This window comes from Fistularia commersonii, chromosome 8, assembly GCF_037954325.1.
Source record: "Fistularia commersonii isolate RoL2024-O1a breed Wild chromosome 8, RoL_Fcom_v1.0, whole genome shotgun sequence".
NCBI lineage: Eukaryota > Metazoa > Chordata > Actinopteri > Syngnathiformes > Fistulariidae > Fistularia > Fistularia commersonii.
Genome location: NC_141291.1, coordinates 13,470,380 through 13,490,673, shown reverse-complemented (window position 1 = coordinate 13,490,673; position 20,294 = coordinate 13,470,380). Strand labels below are relative to the sequence as shown.

General features: G+C 42.2%; 2 protein-coding genes across 4 annotated transcripts in view; one reads left to right on the top strand and one right to left on the bottom strand.

The window, feature by feature from the left end:
• Positions 1-4,712, top strand: part of sulf1 (sulfatase 1) — a 35,757-nt gene extending 31,045 nt beyond the window's left edge. For all 3 annotated transcript variants that reach the window (XM_086151273.1, XM_086151271.1, XM_086151272.1), the window contains exon 19: positions 2,457-4,712. In XM_086151273.1, the coding sequence (XP_086007399.1) occupies positions 2,457-3,397 (941 nt within the window). In that variant the 3' untranslated portion in view covers positions 3,398-4,712. The remainder of the gene's footprint in view (positions 1-2,456) is intronic.
• A 65-nt stretch (positions 4,713-4,777) lies between these two features.
• slco5a1 (solute carrier organic anion transporter family member 5A1) overlaps positions 4,778-20,294 on the bottom strand; it is a 42,262-nt gene continuing 26,745 nt past the window's right edge. Inside the window, exons 5-10 of the mRNA XM_086151275.1 lie at positions 20,037-20,201; positions 15,457-15,655; positions 10,876-11,035; positions 10,184-10,425; positions 10,036-10,100; positions 4,778-8,180 (exon numbers count right to left, since the gene is read on the bottom strand). Of these exons, the coding sequence (XP_086007401.1) occupies positions 7,723-8,180; positions 10,036-10,100; positions 10,184-10,425; positions 10,876-11,035; positions 15,457-15,655; positions 20,037-20,201 (1,289 nt within the window). The 3' untranslated portion in view covers positions 4,778-7,722. The remainder of the gene's footprint in view (positions 8,181-10,035; positions 10,101-10,183; positions 10,426-10,875; positions 11,036-15,456; positions 15,656-20,036; positions 20,202-20,294) is intronic.

Genomic DNA, 20,294 nt, shown 5'->3' with positions numbered 1-20,294 from the left:
ATGGAGGCTGCGTCATTTATGTCCTTGACGATAAAAAAAAAAAAAAAAAAACTTCTTGTTGGTAATTAATAGCTGGAAAGTGGCATGGTGGAGCGGCGAGGCTCCGAGGAAACTGATTGTGTTTCACTGCTGGCATGTACAGCTTGTCAAAACCGTGCCAACACATGTCACATAGCAGACTGAAATCCCTTACTTCTAAATGGCTGCCTCGGACGCCAGCTCCAGCAACCAGTGAAATTGCTGCTGTGGTTACATCAAGTAAAGTTGTTGTTTTTTTTTTCTCTCTCTCTTTTTTTTTTTTTTTTTTAAGTACATTATTAAGATTTAACAGTTGCCTGAAATGGATATACCAGTTAATTGCTTCTATTTGTGTGACTGCAGTGTAATTATTACTTAACTGGGAAAAAAAAGCTTTATAGTTCACTTCGGAGGAGAAAAGTGGTTGAACTCTCTGCCCCGCAAACTGACTTGGTTGGGATCGGTCCCCGGGCCCCCTCTCCCCCCCTCAGCCTGAACGCCATCTCAATCTTGATGCCCCCCTCCCCACCCCCATACCCTTTCTGATCATCCAAAGTTTGCATTTCTCCATAGGGAGTAGCAGCTGTGCATGAAGAAATCTTCATTGTGAATGATCTATTTGATGCCCCCCCCACTCCCCTCGCCCTCCCTCCCTCCCTTTCTATCTCCCTCCCTCCCCATCTCCTTGAATCAAAGCATTAACAATGGATTGCTTTTATTTCTCTGATCAGGAGGTAAAGATGGAGGAAGCTATGAGCCACACAGGTATCCAAAAATTTTTGTCTCTCTTCAGTGGCTTTTCCTTTAACACCTGCATGGGCCTACTGCCTCATTCTCACTAATATCGATCAACGGCGTGCCAGCGCTTGATCTGTGGCTGCATGCAGGGGACGCGCTAACCATTTATACATTTTTTTTTTACATATTTTTTTTTCTCTCCATTTAAGCGGCTTCATTTGTGGTCACCTCTGTGCACATGTTTCTGTCTTCGCTCGTTTCTGATGCAAGCTGTTCATATACAAAATCCTCAGCGGATATCCATCACAGCTCATTTTCTCACCTTTTTGTTTCGAGAGCGTGACATTTACGACGACTCCCACCCCCATATTAGCCGACCCCCTTTCTACCCTACTTTTGCCTCAGGATAGCATGGCTGCAAAAGTGTCACAACTTTAAGTCGTGTTTGGAAGGGTGTGGAATACTTGCTTCTTTTTGAGATCCAAGCACAGAGTGCACGTGAATGATGACGCATGGTATGTGATCATCCCCTATCATGCATCTTGTTCCTCATGGATAAACCAAGAGCATAGCTTGACATTTTTTAAAGTGTTTCCTGCCGGACCGGATGGGTGGGCAGGTTGTGCATTTTTTTTTTTTCCCCATCTGCTTCGGATCTTCGTGCTAAGTTAACACACTTAGCTTTGAGCTAAAGCATCACATTTCCCAAAAGCGAGAGGCATCAATGATTTCCTGACAAATGGAGCGAATGCACTCAGAAATGTCAAACTATTCTTTTAACATCACCCTCCATGCCATAAGCCTCCGCCATATCCACGAGTAACCCCAATCTTCATGTCAGAACTTCATCACATCCAAACCCAGTGCCCCCCTCCTCACCTTTCCTCATGACCGTTAGCTGGTGGTAGAGTGGACGCTTGAGTTGCTGTGACCTCTCTGTCCTCCCACTGACCTTTGCCCTTTTGACCTCCCCACCACCCACCAGGAAACAGCAGCATCGAAAGTGGTCAAAGAGGAGACCAAGCCTGTCCTTCCTGTGAGTCCAAATGCCAAACCATCTCCGTGCTCTCGCGGCTCTAGTCACTAGGAGGCCCACCTCTCAAGAAATAAAGGCAGAGGCTCATTTCATTCACCTTTTTCTTTCACACAGCAAAATCAGCCCGACACCTTTTGCTGCAGTTTTCTTTCTGACAGCACGACGCGCTCTTTAATGCTTTTCCTCCGGCGGCTCAGAGCTCAGAAGCGGCTTTGTTTTTACAATTCGTCTCTTGTTGCTTGATTTTCTTTATCCCCTTATTCTGTTCAGTGGTTTTATTCCAGGATGCCCCACTTTGCATTTTAAGCCGGTCAACTCCTCTCATCGACTATTTCATTACAGTTTTGTTGTTGTTGTTGTGCCTCTTATTGTGTTAGCTTATTATGATGGATCTTACTTTTCAGACTAATTTTAATTTGAGTTTTCTCTGCAGCATGTGTTTGCACCACTCACGGCTTGAACATGGTTGCAGTGTTCATATTAACGTTGCTTAGAAAACCGTGTGTGTGTGCTCGCGCGCACGCCAGTGCGCCTGCTTTGGGCTCAGATGCCCCGCGGAGTGGTCTGCTTTAGTGCAAACTGGAAGCTGGGCATGTCTGCATGCTATTAGTGTGTTTAAACAGCGCTGTGTTTTATCCTCACCGTCTTGTCTCCCTCTCTCCAGCAGCACACAGCCACTCTGGGATGGACGACAGGGTTAAGCTTCCTAACTTGACAGACGAGGATGTGAACTGGCAGGGACTGGAGGATCTGTATAGTATAAACGAAAGCCTTTATGAATGTAGGCCTGACTTCAGCCCCAGCCCAGACAACTGGGCCAACTTCCAGAAGGATGTAGATAATATGTTTGCACTGCGACACGTTTTTAACAAATTTAATCAAACCCATAAGCTTGACGACTCCACCCTGCCAGAGCTGGGCTCCGGGGCCGGGGGTGGAGGCCTCGAAGTGGGCAGCGGAGAAGAGCTGGCTCCTGCTGGGAACGTCTGGCCCGGCCCGATAAGGGAGGAGCACCTTATCACCCCCGCCCCCAGCAAAACACCATCATCCACAGCCCGGCCCGCGCCGGAGAGGACACTGGAATCCGTTGTGAATGACCTTCCTGAGAGGTTCCCGGGCAGATCCGTCGCGTCCGCGTCCCCCACGACCACCCCGTCTCAAGATCCGGACCTTCGCCTTCGCGACGCCTGGGTGCAGCAGCTGGAGGAGGTGGACGGAGAGGTGTTCAGCGGGAACGGTATGACCGAGCTGGAGACCAGACACGACAACGTTCTGCGCTCTCACAACAGCCTGCAGGCCCTGGGGCAGCCAGCCTCGGGCCACGCCGGGCGCACGGCCGGCCGGGCGCAACCCCACGACCCCGCCTTAGACGCTGAGGAAGAGGAGGACATGTTCCAGGCCCAAGGCTTCCTCCCGTTATCCCTTCAGGCACTGAGACCCAAGGTGCAGGCCGACCCCACCTGGACCCCCCCCACCGCACAGACTAGCACCACCCAGCAGAGTGTCAGGGTGCAACTCCAGGCGCTGCCCCAGTCAGCGCTGTCCCTCACCTTGGACTACGAGGGCAGCGGCTCCCTGCTTCAGCCCTCCAATCAGAGTCTCTGAGGCAGACGCACTGGCTGGCCGGCCGCCGCAGAGACACAGTGATTGGGAAGTGAGCTTGTCAAGGTGCAGCGGCTAGTGATGCTGCCTCTGTCATTCAGAGTTGTATAATGACAATTAAAATTGTTTATTTTTTTACAGGTGCCTACATTTATTAGTTAACAGTGTTACTTTTTTTAATATATTTAGAATAATGCCTTAATGCAGCTAAACCTATGTGTTGGGACTAAAACTGAATGATTCCTTATTGATAACAGCATTGATGTTTTAATGTTGTTTTTTTTTTAATTATAAGAAAACAAATGTGGGTGGTTAAAACCATTTCAAAATTCAATGGGAATATTGCATTATTCATTCATTCATTCATTCATTACGTTTCTCGACGGTCCTCGAACATTTTCCCAGTCTTATACAGCACCCACTATATTTGCCACCAATAATGGCAGATGGCACTTTCAAGCTTCCCCGCAGAACCACCCTCAACTTTCATTTTTTTTTTTTTAATATATACCGCTTCTCAAAAGAGGAGAGCTGGCTTAGTTGTGAAAAAGTTACAGAATTGACATTTCCAAAGTTTCACCCCTATGTTTAAAACTTCTTTTTACCTGTACTTGCTTTTGTGAATATTTCAACATTACTGTTTACCTTCGTGTCAAATCACAATGACAGTTAGGCAGCCTCACATCAGCTGAATGTCACAGCTATGGCCGGTTAGGAAAGTTTGGCAAAAGGACTTCAATTGGCATCCATTTTTTATTCCCTTCCAGCAAGGGCACAGTGTCGTTTATAGCTGCACCACTGCATAAGCTCTGATTTTGCAGAGTTGCTTGTTTGTTCACATTTTTTGTGAACTTAAGTGGAATATTTACTAACCACAAGCAAATGCTTACATAATTACCAGGGTATAAGGTAAATGTTTGTGTAACTTTTTTTTTTTTGTCGGGGAAACGTCAACAATTAATCCTGTGCAGTAAAGGTGTAGTGGTTTGATAATCCAGAACATACTGTTGAACATGGACATTTCATTTCAAATGTTGACTGTTTTGGTACTTTTAAAATCTCGCAACAGCACAGTTTTCAGCTCTTCCTATGGCTATTTAGTTCGTATAATACTCGCATATAAGTATTTCAAGGTCAAGGAGAGCCGATAGTGAACATTTCTGCAAGTGATCTGAGCAGTGAATGCATCTCCTGTTTACAAACTGCCCTTAAAAACCCAATGCTGTCCCTCTTTTTTTCTTTCTTGACAGTGTGCGTAGAAGAACTCTGGTTTCAGGAAAGCCATGAAGCTGTTAAGAAATAAACCCTCTCAGATGTCTTTGTGATTTCCTTGCCTTTACCTGTGACTGCAAAGCGCCGCAATAACTCAAAACAAGCAAATTGTTTCATTTTTTTCTGTTTTTAATGACAAATATCAAGTATTCAAGGCATTTGTAAACCGATCGTTCACAAACATCAATGAGACTTTTGCTCCTGAGGAACACAAAGCAGTAAAGAGATTGACTTTCAGAATGCAGCTTCTGTCCAGGTAATTCACTTCCAGTTGAAATATTGATGAAAGAACAATGTATAAAAGCAAATCTACAGTCAACCTGAAGTCCCCTGTTGTCAGTAGTTGTACTTGGATACTGAATGGGTATACGGTGAGGGGCAGACGTCTGCCTTCACCGTTTCTCAAGATCTATAGAACAAGTGGCTGATTGTTTACCCTTCCCTGCAGAGAGTGCACTGGTTTGGTTCATGTCGCCTCTGATGGTCGGAGTTGTGCGTACAAAAGCCTGCTTTTAGCTTTTCATAAGGATCACAGAAGCCAAAATGTTCAATTGCATCACTACAAAGCATGGCTGTGAATGTATTATTGCTTTTGTAAGATACTGATTCATTTGTTATTACTTTAAAACAGTGAGTATTCGGGCAGACAGCGATCTTTTCTTTTTTTAAGCAAGCAGAAGTCCCCAGATAAAATCTAGACTGTTAAGAAAAAGGAAAAGTTTTTTTTTTCTCTTCACAGTTAGCTTTGCAGTCACATTAATAGGAACCCTGATCAATAAATCTCCATTGGTATTCCTTTTCAGAGTGCGTGATAGATCTTGCGCTCAAAGGGAAGGGTAGAGAATCATTATGGATAGAGAGAAGGGCATTCTGGGTATCATAATAACATGTCAATTTTCTCAAATACATTGCAATAATCCCACTCCCTCCCTCATGACATTTGCTGAACTCATGAGAATAATACTGTTCAGGCACTGCTAGACAAATCCACTTTTGTAGCTTTAGGGTTTAATTCTATTAACTACATATTAAAGGTTAGTTTATAAATATGCTTCTAGCTATGGTTGAGTTCGATAATATGCTTCATTTGCTTTGTAAGTATTTACATGATGATCATTTATGAATAAGTAATTTGAGGTACTAAGTCACAAGAATACTAAATTCGTCACTTCCACCACCACTTGATAATCCTTACCTGACAAAACGCCAGGACTTTTGGCCAAAAAAGGTAACTTTAGAATTATAGTAATTGCATCAGAGTCTCCATTTCTCTGCAAAGTCACTAAATTGACACACTGGTCAAAAAATAGAATGCATTAGCTTTATTAGACCTATATTACCCCTCACAAAAGGAAAAAAAAAAAGATCCGCTCAGATTGAAGTGTTCACACTTGATATATCAAACAGTTCATTTTTGTAACACAGAAAAAGCCCACATTGCCACCTCTTCTTTCTGTACACTATTCATTTACAGGGATACTAAGAAATTCTAATAAATAACCAAGTTGAAAAAGTCAACTAGACAAAATTATTTTAAAACACAGGATCAGCCGACATTAGGAATTCAATAAAGGACGCAGCTAATCTTATCACTCGGGTAAATATTTTTGGAGAAACTGGAAAAACGAATTTGGCGATTTCTGAGTCGATATAATTCTGTGGTTCGGTCAGTTTGAGAATCAGCAACATTCACTGGCCTTCAAACAATCATCTCTCTGTCCACTAGAGGGTGCAAACAAACCGAGTGAATGCCAGAGCAACTTCTGTTAAAAGCCTCAGTTAGTATATCATGGGATGACCATAAGAATGGAGAAGCCAAAACAATAAAACTAAACTTTTACATGTTTCAATCCATTGTCGATTTTTGCAATAAGATAAGATACAGAAAAAAACTGCTCTACAAAATAACACTTTTAAAAAAAATAGGGGTCAGATTGGAGAAACAGCAGTTTGGCCATGTTGTTTGAACCCCTGTCACATTTCAGGTTTCGGGTACAATCACGTCTTTAGTCATACAGTAGCTTCAGCACATGAGATCAATCATCTGTATTATTTTCTCTCACCTGCCTCTTTGTTAAAATACAAACACTGGAATCATGCTGGTTCAAATAAAAGTAGTTCACTGCTCACAAAGAAAGAAAGAGAGAGAGAGAGAAAGAGAGAGAGAGAGAGAGAGAGAAAGAGAGAGAGAGCAAGACAGAGAGAGATGCCACTTTCCGCAGGAGTCACAAAAACTGAACGGGTGCTTGTTGGCTTGGGAGCTACATGGTTACTTTGGTGAGGCGAAGAAAAGAAAAAATTCTCAGGAGTAGCAGGCGTGGATGGAGGACAGCGGTTGCCAGACATAACACACCACAGAGCAGGATGTCGTCTCTCCACCGAGAGGACGCTGACTGGCTTTTGTGTAGCTAACATTTACGCTGGTAGCTAGCTCTGTGTACTGGACTGGCCGAGGCAGCCTGAGAGGCACTGTTACGGAAACGTGAGGGCCGGGGAGAGGGAGCGGGGGGGGGGGGTTACGATAAAACCTGCTGTCTGATGCGAAGGTTCAATTTGAGGCGGAGGGGAGAAGAGGTGGAACGAGTCATGTAGAGGGCAGGAGGTTGAAATGACAGAAGGCGAGATGAGCAGAGGAGGAGACGGAGGTAAAGATGGAGCTGTACAGTACTGAGAAGGGAGGAGCTGTACACCAGATCTTGCATAGTACAGGTTTGTTGGTTGTGCTTTAGACACCTTGTCAATGCGGACTCTTCTGTGTGTACGGAGATTCTAATGCCCTGCCCTTTAACAGTAGCACCATATGATGTCTTTCTATTGTCCCGGCCTTTCCCGCATAGGTCTCACCCTCCGGACGCCGAGTGGCTGTAGCTGACGGAGAACTTCTCATTGGGCAACTGTAAGAAGCCCTTTAAGGATGTTGGGCTTTCTGGTGTCTCTGCCTGTCGTTCCCTTCCGCGGCTTTGCAGCCCCACTCGGCACCCGCCAGGTGCACAAAGCCGACACTGTGGCGCTGAAACAAACAGGAAGGCACGTGTCAAGGATGAAGCCAGAGGATCTCAGACATGGGCGGAGCCTCTGTGGTGGTGGGGCAATAGGATGGGGGGGGTTATTGCTTTGAGGCCATTGCCGGGGCAGCTGAGACTGCTGTGGCCACGGTTCAGCAGTAAGGCAGCTGGGGGCTCAGGCCGTGGCGGGATGAAGACAGGACAGGAGCGGGTGCGGGCATGACTTTTGTGTCCGCCGACGTGACAGATGAGCTCGCTGACGGTGCCCAGCGGAGGCAGGTGCTGGCGCCAGCGCTCGTCTCGCTCCTCCTTGTGCTTGATGGAGTACCAGGTGAGGAAGATGAAGACGAATCCCACGAATTTGAGGCTGGCGGCGAGGCCGAAGTAGACGAAGCGGAAGGAGGTGACGTCATATTCCCAGCAAGAGCCGTGAACACCGCAGTCCTGCTGCCATAGCATGCATGTGGTGTCGATCACGGCTCCGAAGTAGATGGGTGTGGGGATGTAGGCTGCAGAGGGGGGAGAGAGAGAGGGACTGTAAATATGCACCTAACAACCTCAGCTGTTCACTTTAAGTACTTCATCCTACACGGTTGATTCAATGTGAATTCATCGCTAATTTATCAGAGCAGAGTACATTTCTGTACAGAGTAGAAATGTACTTTTCATTTGCTTGACTATTTCTAGTTGTTCCCCCACACAACACTGGAGCATGATTTTTTTCAAAGCCCAAAGATACACTTGTTCTGTTCCTGCAAATGAAAGAGACTGCATAAATATCAGGGTTGATTGACAGACATAAATACTGATGCCAGGAACCCCTTATTTTCTGAAAAAAATAAGTCAACTATTCAGACATATCCATTCTTTTTAATAGACAGCTAATTTATGGTTTAGTAACAGACACATAACTCAATTTGAGATCATTATTTCATTCCATACAAAACATTCCACTTCTTGAACCCCTTGGTTTCAAGAACTCTTGCAAATGAAATGATTTACAAAGAAAAAACATGTAATTTAGATATTTCTTTGTCCTTACAACATGATAGTCCCCAGTTGTCAGGCTTCTGTCAGTGTACACAATTAAAATAATATTGTGATTGCCAATTGGAGTAGGAAATCATTGAGGTGCTAAAGCGACTTGGCTGTACATCAGCAAACAGTCCACAGAAATTATAAAATGTGATTTCCTCTCATCCACAAATTATGTTATTCATGTCCGCTACCTCTCTGCTGGAAAAATGGGGCTGAATGGAGTTTATCTTCTGGACCTCAAAATGCCATATTCACTTGAAATTTCTAAGAGAAATGTCTCACGGGCCGGTTACTCCAGATAATCCAAGGACTTTTATGAGCGGTTTTATGTGGAAACTTTAATAAGGAGAGAAAATAGTTCCCTACAAAACTGCTGACAATTCAAGTTTCTGGATTATCTTGAGAACCTGGGCTGCGATTTCCCTTCAGGAAGATGATTTCTTTCAGATTTTTTTTTTTTTGCCATATTTAGAACTTTAATTGAAACTCTAATGAGAGCTGCTGCAGCTGAGTGAAACCAGACATCAATGTGGACACTATACAGTAGGTCAGCCACTCAAAACATAAGAAACCTGATAGATATATGGCACAACAGAAAGATGCAAAAAAAATAAATTATACAATGTGAACATATAGTAAGCGTAGAATATGAGTATGAGTGATATTTCTCTGATTGTCATTATCGTTATCTTAAAACTGATCCATTCATTCATTCAATGGAGCTAAAGAGAGCACTACTTTTCTGCCACTTGATGGCAGCATTTTACCTTTGAATCGGTGAAAACAGCAGTCATCTGTTGGATGTCAATGATAGTGGACAAGATGTTTAAAAAGGAAATCACAAAAAAAAAAAAAAAAAAAAAAATCTACGTTTTCAAAATGAGTTACCAAGACCCTTTTTCTGTGGATTTTCCTCTCTAAACATCGGTGACGTGAAGTCTGCAAAAACTAATATTGCAGTGTTGTTGCACAGCGTTGCATCAGATACACACACACAAAATACACACACTCACTCTTTCAGGGGTTTATGTGAAAGGGATGTGACAACTTTATGCCCACACAGCCATGTTAGGGCAGTCTACTGCTGCACACTGTCTCTAGATCCCAAAGGCCACCAGACAACATAAGGTGAAGGGGGGATGGGGGCGTGATTATTCTCCTAAGAACATTACAAGACTTTTCAAATCAAGTTATTGCTAAATCCCCCCCAAAATGTTGTATGTCATCAGATTAAACAAGGAATGTTCATCATCCTTTCCAAGGTCAGAAAAGGTAGCGGAAAAACTCGACATTTTTGACCCTGGAAGCAAATGGCCAGGGACTCACCAAGAGTTCGCAGCAGGACGAACTGCATCCCAAGAGCAAAAGGCCTCTCTTGCTCGTCAACGGACCTGATGTAAAAAAAAAAACAGCAACTTAAGTCCCTTCACAGGACAGTGGACATCCCAAAGGTGGAGGGAATGACTGATCCTACCTGAGTGTGACGATGATGGCGGAGGGCTGGGCACAAGCGGTGATGAGCGTGACGATGAAGAGGAAGACAAGGAAGGGGATGAGCGTGTTGCATGTCCTGTCACACTTCCCCGACACGGCGTAGCCGTTCTCGTTCAGGTAGGTTTTGACAATCACCAACTGGAGCTGGTTGACTTGACCCCCGGAGGACGGAGTGATGACCTGCCTGCTCTGCACGCAGCCGCAGTCCGTGTAGTTCCTTATCTGCACACAGACACCAACGGTCAAGTGGGTCTGTGCTATAGCTAATTCCACCAAAAGCTACTGCAGGCATGGCTGAATTGAGAAAATACAGACACCGCGGCACCAATGTTCTACAAATCAATAATCCGAACAAAGAGTCTAGACAGTTCATTTCCTCCCGCTGTTATAATTTTCTTTGTGACATTGTTGTTTTGTTTGACACTACCTGAGCTCTCTGAGTTATGGTGTTCTGAAATAGAGGAAACAAATCCTGTGTGCCCCTTTTTCTTGGTTTTGTGTCCCTCAACTAACAACTTTGAAATAAGATCCATCCGTCATTCTCTATTCTTCTTGACTTTCAAAGGACTGCACGGAAAAACAGATGTGCTGTGGAGGAATATGTGCTGGTATGTATGTGTGTGTGTGTGTGTGTGTGTGTGTGTGTGTGTGTGTGTGCGCGCGCGCACCCACCCCGGTGCTATCGTTGCTCACAGTGCTGCATCCAGCCAGACAGGGGTTGAAATAGGTGATGCCGTCCGAGCCGCAGACTGGGGCGTACTCATGGATCCTGCAGCCGCAATTCACGTTGCAGCTTCCCGTCAGATTTCGGTGAGTCATCGTCAGGGTCGGTCTGAGAAATTCACACAGGACGAACACACTTGTTTAAAACAGGATCCTTTACGCATTTTCCGGGCATATCAGTGCACACCATGACCATCGCGTTTTCATACCCATGTGTTTTTGCACCACAGTCCGTTCCCACACCGCAGCTCTCACTTCAGAAATGTTCAAAATAGTTCATACACCTCTGCCTCACATAAAATCAATCATTTGCAAGAAACCGTAGACATTCATCAAAGAAGACAATCTAGGCACCAGCAGTGAAAGACAGAGGGCGCTAATGGTGTAACACTTGCATCCGGTTAATGAAGCGCATCTCCCTCACACAGAATGAATGAGACTATTGATTAAACCCTTGTGGAATGTAGTTCCTTCCGTCCACTGATCCCCATGGATCCTCAAGGGACAGAAATACACAGAACTATGTGGTTGTCTGGAGAACAGGAGGCCAGCGGAGAACATGGCCTCGTCCCACTTCCACTGCCGAGAGAGGAACTACGGTACTGTTTGAGGAAGTCTGGAGTTATCAGAGGAACAGCTCATATTAGATGATTTGGAGATAAGGCCAGAGAGGTCAGAATGTTTGGTCACGTACAGAGGAGGGATAGCGAATATATTGGTAGAAGGATGCTGAGGTTGGAACTGCCAGGAAAACCAAAGAAAAGATTTATGGCTGGAGTGAAAGAGGACATGGACATAGCTGGTGAGAGAGAAAAGGACACAGAGTATAGGGTTAGAGTGGAGGAGGTTGATTTGCTGTGGTGACCCCTGAAGAGAGCAGCCAAAAGAAGGGAAGAAGGTTCAAAATAAGGTTAACTCCAGAGAAGTTCTGTCAAGATGTGAGAACGATGTAATCAAATCTTTAAGAATTTGAAAATCCTGTATCAGCTCCTACCAGGTGTTTTTAAATCTGACTTAATAACTCTTCGACTCTTCATAACCTGGATGTGGTTTCAAACTGCCGATATACATGCAAACAGCCTTCTTTGAGTTTTTTTTTGTCCCTCCTGCATTTCTTAATGTAGTTCAGTCTGTGCTTTTTGGACAGATAAAAGAAATCAGTCCTGTGAGCAGAAGCAGTAACACCATGTACTTCTCTGAGTGGTGCAGCTCCCTCAAAAAGGACAGGGGCTTTGTAAATAAGAACATGCCAGGTATTTAGTCTGAGTGTGGGAAAGACACGCAGAGTACAATGTGAGAAATCTTGGTGAACCGTAGAAGGTTTTTTTTGTTTTGCTTTTTAAATCAACATGAGTAACACAACTGTCATTTCGTTTTACTCGTTTTACAGACATAAATCCTGTACTAACTTACAGTAAATAGATTTTTTTTATTAAAATAACAAATAACTTAAAACACAAAACAGAAGTTGGATCTTTGATCACTTGGTAAAAACTATATTTTTATCCTTTGAAAATATATCTGAGGAAGAGTTGGATCGGTTTTTAATTTTTGCAGTGATGCTTCCTGAGGATACCTTTTAAGTTCTATTCTGTCTGAAATGTACTTCAGTGTATATGTTAGGCATATATATAATGCACATCAACTTGAAGTTTATCTTAAAAAATGCTTACCCCTTTCCTTCAAAAAGAAGTTGCCAGTTTATCTCACTCAAAACACAAAAACAACACCACCATCTAGTGTAATTAAAAACAATTAATCTTATTATAGAATTGTGTTTAATGTGTGTGATCAATACTTGGGAGTCCATGTATCAAGGTAGTGTTCCACTGCAAAATATGGCGATTGTGTTCTGTATCAGTAATTTCCCCAATTGCTTGAGCAGACATTTAACTTTGAATGTATGAACTTTAGAACAGTTTGACTCCACCACCCTGGGGAGTTAAACTATTTTTACATTAAAGGTGATCGGTGTAACGCTGGTGTCTCTTGCCTTATTCGAAAAAGCAAACACAACTTGCAGTGTTATATTCAAATATTTTTGCAAAGTGACAATCTTGAATGGTTTTGTTGCACGCGGTGAAACGTGTAAAAAAACGAAAGAAAATTAAAGCGGCTGGCATCTTCTCTGAGGTTTAATGCAGTTTCGTAAGTGTCATAATTAATCTGCTTCCCCTCATCCCTTTAACTGTCTTTAATACAGCTTTGTAGTGTGTGCATGATGATGGAAGGACAGATGAGCGCGTAAGGGAGTGACACCTCGAGAGGCCGTGTGGGAACAGCCACTCTAAGCAAAACAGGACAAGGCTGAGTCTAAGCCAGGAGCAATGAAGCGAGACCTGGGTTTTTTTCTGGGAAGCTGAGCTCTGAGCCCTGCGGAACAGCCAGGGACAGGACTAACAACACAACAGCCTGGGCTGATGCTGACACACACACACATGTCCCAAAAACAAATTAAGACACTAAAAATATGTTTTAATGTCCTAACATTAATGACCGTCAACTGTCCAAAATAAAGCTACGCCTTTGACTTATCAGTCGAACTTTCATAATAATTGTCGATGCAGATTGATATCGGCTTGTCCTGGCAGATCAGTGTTTTTAGCGTGTTCGCGACACACTAAAAAGGCATGATGCAGAGTCAGGCTCTCTGCAACGATTGCAACTTGTATTCTCATTTGGCAGAGTAATTCTTGACCTCCGTTGACCCCTCCCAATGTTGTGTCACCGTGTAGGTTTAACTACATCGAAAAAAAACCCAGAGCCAAGAGATACAGTGACTTAATCAGGTTTAACAGTCGGACACTGACCTAACAGTACGGTGTCAAACACGTCAATGACTGGGGGGTAGTAAATACATTTTTTAAGAGAAAAGGAGTTGTCTCTAGAGTGAAACTCTATGATTTATGAACATTTACTGAATGTGGGAAGCAACTTTATAAGTACACACACGCTCATACTGTGATGCACATGTATATATAGTGTAATAAGATTACATAACTCTCTGCCTCTTGGTACAGGAAGGGTTGGTGACCTTTGGTGTTTGCCCGGTCATTTTTTAGCAGATTATCTCTAGCCTGTCAGCAGGGGGAGAGCTACGTCTAGACTGTGTGAGTACAGACACAAAGGGTGGGCTTGGGCCGAACATTCCTCGTGCTGGTGCTACCACTGACTAGTGACCAGTGCTCTTCATAATGAGGAGCGTAGCTCACACGCTCCTGCTGACCCCTCTTTAAACACTGGCTTTTAACAAAGAGTACACTTATTAATGGGTCAGCTATGGGACTTTAAAGGCCAAACTGTCTATTTGCCAAATAATCCCTTTGATTATCTTAGTTATGTGAAAGGTAAATTTCACAGAGCCATAACAGTTTCACATTTGTGTGATTTGCCTGTATTGGGGGTCTAAAAGGCCCATTGTTGAAGTTACTTTTTATCAATAACTTTACTGCTATTGGATGTATAGAAATATCTCATCCATCAGGATAAATAAATCCAGTGTTTATGGAAATTATCCAAAAAAAACTTAAATGTTTAAGATGCTTGAAAACAAAAAGCTTCATGCACTTCTTCTCAGTCAAAATGTCTGAATTCATAGCATGCCTGATGGAGTCTATATATGTGCATTAATAACAACATGTATATCATACTCCTATTTCTGTCCACAGCTCTGACACATCCAATGACTGTTTGTTAACTCTGCGGCCTGGCTGGGGAGGTGGCATCGAAGCAGGCGTTTCAGAAATAAAGGTGGCAGAGTGATTCACCCGAGCCACGAGAGCAGATGTAAGTGTTGCTCATTATTCATTAACACTCCTCGACGCCACAACACATGATAATGATAGGAATGGTGACAGCATCCAATTCTCATGCAGTCTTCCACACCGCGCTTATTTCTATGATGACTTCATAACCAGATTACGGCATCCCTCAAGGAAAGAATTGAAGAAATGCATGCTGACTTGCAAATACCTCATGTGCTCAAAACGATTACATTGTGTACGGCCATTGACCAAGAGCCCTGGCTTGCTCCAGCAAACTGAAGAAGTTTATCCACTAAGACTGGATTGGGGATATTTAGAATGTTGTCTATTTTTAGACTAATTTTACTCCTTAAAAATGTTTGGCCTCAACATTGCTGTGCAACAACCTATCTGGACTCTGAGCATTGTGTGAGTGGTTAACTATTAGATACTTCCGAGTAGTGATTCCAATTTATGCCAAGACAAGTGTGCACACACTGACTACTGATGATTACAATTGCAAATGGAAAAAAACAATTGAAAATATCTTAATTTAAAATGGTTTTCCAACATTTTCTCTGTAATCTCAGGTTCAGAAAGCCCCACCTGCCTGCTTGCCACACACTTAGTTTCTAGCTGTTTGCTGCTATCTGAATTAGCTTATCTGCTAACTCCCAAGCAGAACTACAGGGCAACCTAACTCACAGCACTGATCTGCCCTGAGGTATAGACAACTGATCCACAGGGGTCCTCAGCTAGTGTTACACTTGGGATGTGTGACTCTTACCCAGTAGTGTAGGGTATGTTGATGCCTCCCAGATTGATGCTTTCGCAGCCCACGATGAAAAGTGTGGAAAAGCAGAGCAACGAGACGCCACTGCATATCATGGCGAGCTTGGCTGACTCTCTGGCGCCAAGTTTGAGCTTCTTGATGATGTAGCCCCCCAACACAATGCCAACGCCGGCACTGGGTACAATGATTACACCTGTGAGAGATCAGAGAAAGAAAATCTCAGAAGTTATGCAAAAAGCGGAAAATGAGAGCAGCTTAATCCATGAAAATCATTGAGAATTAAATAAAGTAAATCATAAATGGCTCGGTCCAAAGAACATGTGATGTTCAGTATTTCATTTGGGCAATAACTGGAATAAGATGAACTTGCCATGCTGCTGGACACAGCTGCTCTAAAAAAAAAAAAAAACTCAATGTGACTCCCTGTTAACCCGGGAATAAATAACTTTAAAGATTAAACAAGGACCAGAATAGGCTTCGATGTATCAATGTGTACACTGTGTGCTGCTTGTGAGTCATTTCAGGCTGGGGCATTGCAGAGCACATGCTCTTAGTCCAGTAGTTTGGCTAATTGACAGCATGAAGAAAGGCAATGCTGGCTGCTGGCAGGCTGTACAAGATAGTAAGTGTCATTGTGCACATGGGGATCCTCTGGTCTTGCCACAGGCACCAATGGCTGAGTTGAGGAGTGAGCAAGACGGGATGTGTGTGTGTGTTCCTTTTTCAATGTAGCTCAGGGTTGCCAAGAGATAAGATGGAGTGAAATTTGTAAAAATGAAATAAAGACTAGCAATTTTTAGTAGAATTCTTCACTAGTTAATTTTATATGTTTGAGAGACACACTGTTTATTGGATTAGCAGACGGTATATTTGTAGGTGACAGATATGATAAACATCTGTGTGTCTGAAACACTGTGTTATAAAGACTGTTCAGGAAATGAGTTATCACTGAATAATTAAGTATTTCCTGCATAAATGTAGGAAACAGTATCGAGAGAACAAGAAATGAACTAAAAATTTTAAAAAGTTGGTCAAGCAAACAGAACAACATGGTGGGGGAAGAAGGCATGACTGCTGCATACTCATTGAAGGGCAAAAATGGTTATTTCTGATTATTTGACTTGTTTTTTCCTAATGGTACTTCTAACTCTATACTCTCTGATACCAGAGCCTTGACAACTTTTACACAGTGACTCATTATTGCTGTTAGATACTAATTTGTACTTCTATTTATGACTAGCGAAGCAGCTGGTGCTGCAGCCCCAAAAAACGCCTCCCTCTTTGCACTGCTCTAAAGGTTTTCTTAAAAGGCTCACATTTTTAACACTAAATAAATAAATGAAAAAGTCTCTGAGAATCCTTCATGAACAGACACAGTATTAATACAATCGGCAACCAACGGGGGCACAGAACTGCACCAAGGCCAGTAGCCCAGCCATCAATTAAACACAAATCATATAGAGTCAACATAGAGGTTTGTGTAATATTTCATGAAACAGATGACACTGTATAAAGGGTCCTTATCTAAAATATGAGACAATCCATGCCATGCACTGCGGTTTGTTTGACCGAATGAAGACTGCACGTTTCTTCTTTACTTTCATTGAGAAACACCTATATGATAACCTTCTCGGTTGGATAAAAGATCCTTAAAGTTGATGCAAATAATCAAATACATGATGTAATATATGTATGGTTTGTTGGTTTTTAAAAAAATGCAGGCCAGTAAACAGTAAGACAATTTTCCATCCTTAATAAGTACTGAAATAATTCTATAGAAGTACTCAATAACTAAATCATACATTTAAAGAATTTTCAAAGAAATACTTTCCACATATTAACACGAGAAGTACATCGTAAAATAATAAAGGGTAGCGTTTCAGTGGTTTATTTTATAGACACAAATTTTCAATTTTAACTATTTGCTTTTTTTCCAATTGATTTGTAGAATTAGTATCCTCTGATCTTGAAAGATGAAAAAAAATCTCAAAATATAGACAAAATCCACCACAAGGATTGTGGTGAAAATCAAACAACTAGCATTTTTTATTGTCAATTTACTAGCAATATAACCCTCAAAATAACAGAGAAGAAGAATAACCCTCGAAATATTGGCACAGCGTGTAATGTAAGATTTGATAGATGTCGGAATTAATAAGTGACGGATGTTAAAAAATGACCATACAGGAGTCAATCAGAACTGGTAAATCTATCCAGTTTATGATCTAATGTTTAACATGCTGGTGACACAAAGTCAGAAATTAGTAGAAGACCATCTGAGGGATCTCGGACAACAATTGGGGGAGGTTCTGTGTCACCTCCCAACAGGGCCTCAGCAAAATGAAAATCGTTTCCTTTCACTTTTGATGAAGTCAGCCTTCACAGCTTCAAAAGCCAACACTTAGCTTTGAGGCCATTTGCAAGGAATTGGACACGTGATGTCTCACATTGCATTACTGGCTTTGAAATAAATGTAAATTAATTTCATAATGCACTCACTTCGGTATAGTGCATATTGCTCCTACTCGTAAGACCATTTTTTTTCCAAACTTTTTGATGACTTTATACCAATTGAATGGCAGAATTTTCTCAAGTTCTTCAACAGAAATTCAGTTAGTAGTGTGACTGTGATTTTCTACACTTCCAGTATATTCATTTTGAGGTTGAATCTAAACAGTAATGACATCTGATGCCAAAATGTTATTAATTTACACCTAGAGACGAACGCTTTTTTTAGAAACCCAGAATCGGCAGGCATATGTCACATTTGGTGTGTCCATCTGGCCGCCTGAGGAAGCTCTGTGCTCCCATCGCTAGGAGTGCCCTCGCCGCCTCTCCTCACACCATCAGCACATCATAGCAGCTTTGGCATCATTTGAGTGGCCATAGCAACCGCACCACCAGGTTGCCCTTACCCTTTGTATCCCAGCAACAGGCAGATGAGATGAGGCAATGATTTTGTGTGTGTGTGTGTGTGTGTGTGTGTGTGTGTGTGTGTGTCCAGAAAAAAAGCATACCTTAACAAGACACTTCGGTACACTCACACAAAATCTAATTATTTCAAACAATAAACAAACAGTTTTCAGTCTATCTCTGCTACACTGATCCTGCCGCCATATAAGTTGTGTATTTACACTGTAATGATGCATTGGTTCTCACCGTCCATACGTGTTGTGAACATGACACACCATGTAAGTGTGTGTGATTGTGATAAATGTGCCTCCCGCAATTGTTTGCTGTAATGGGGAGATTCAACGGTGAAGCTTATTACTGAATGGAAGTCAGCAACACTGGATGACTCACAGAGCTTCTCTCTGACTATAAATCGCCCTGTGCACATGGAAAAGTAAAAACATGATGACAATTGCCTTAAAACCTAACCAACAAAGAAAAAGAGGAGGAGTAAAAACTAACTGAAGCAGTAACTGGTCCAGACTACTGATTTAGAAATCGGACAAAATCAATCTAAAGGCTAGATGCAAAACCCAGCCCTTATGGAGCAAATGTTGTTCAGATTATTTATACCATCTGTAAGACATCACAAGGACGCTGCACCGCATTGAATCTCACTACTTCCTCCACTGCAGGCAGCACTCTCAGTGCAATTACTCTATTTTCTTTGAGAAACTGTTCTGCTCTGGTTCAGTGCAGTCGCATTCAGGGTCACTTCACAATTATTTTTTCCACCCACATTCTGCAAATCAAAGACAGAATAGGATGGCTCTGGGAAAAAAAAGGTGTACTCTCATTAAGTGAGTCTGAGTCACAGTTGGCAATGTTGTTTGTGTATACTAGTTTTCCAGGCAGCTAGTAGCTGTAAATAAAATCAAAAATAACATAAAGTTATGTTCAAACACAAAACAAGAAAAAACTGTAAAAAAAAAAAAAAAATGTTTAGACTGAGTTGCATATAATACATATATAATAAAAACCAGAATTTCAATTACGCATGAGTTTTGCCCAACAATGTCTTTGTGCAATTCCTTGATATTTTGAAGAAAAAATGACAAAAACAAAGACTTAATTCAATGAAAAAATTGTCTCCCAGGTGGAGGAAATTCAATAGCTGTGTATAGAAGATTTTTTGTTGTGTGACTTGCTGTTAAGAAACTAGATTCAATTGTTCTTAAGTTTGATTTAACTCATTGAACAGATTTATGGCTACATAAATTCTTTAGACAAAAACAGATAAATGATGAAGGAGCAATAAATTGCACATTCAATTGTCAAGACATCCTTTTCTTTATCCCCTGATAGTCTAAGTCATAGTGAATCCATTTGCTGAACACTGCTCACAATACAGTTGGTCACTGATTGTATAAACTCTAGATTTGAATACTAGAAATTAATTTGCTTGTATGTGTCAATATTTTTTCAACCACAAAAGTACTATTCTTGCAATGAGGAGAGAGAGAGAGAGAGAGTGAGGGAGAGAGAGAGAGAGAGAGAGAGAAAGAGAGAGAGAGAGAGAGAGAGAAACAGTGGCTTGGAACTCTGTTGAAAAAGGCAATAATGAATGAGACAAAAAATAACAATAATAATAAAACAAATAAATAAATAAAAGCAACACTTACCAGTGTATATGCTGGCGTTGGAGGCAGGGATACCAAACTGTGACTCAATGAACTTGGGAATGAAAGTGATGAAGGCAGTGACAATGGCACACTCTGCCGTGTAGGACAGGCTGACAAACAGGAAGGTCATGTTACTTAGGATCCTCAGAGCTGCCTTGGGGAGATCTGGTGGAGGGCACAAGGAGCACATCATCAGTGCGCTGTTAATTAATACACACATTAGTCTCTTAATTCCAATTGCACACATAGCTAATATAG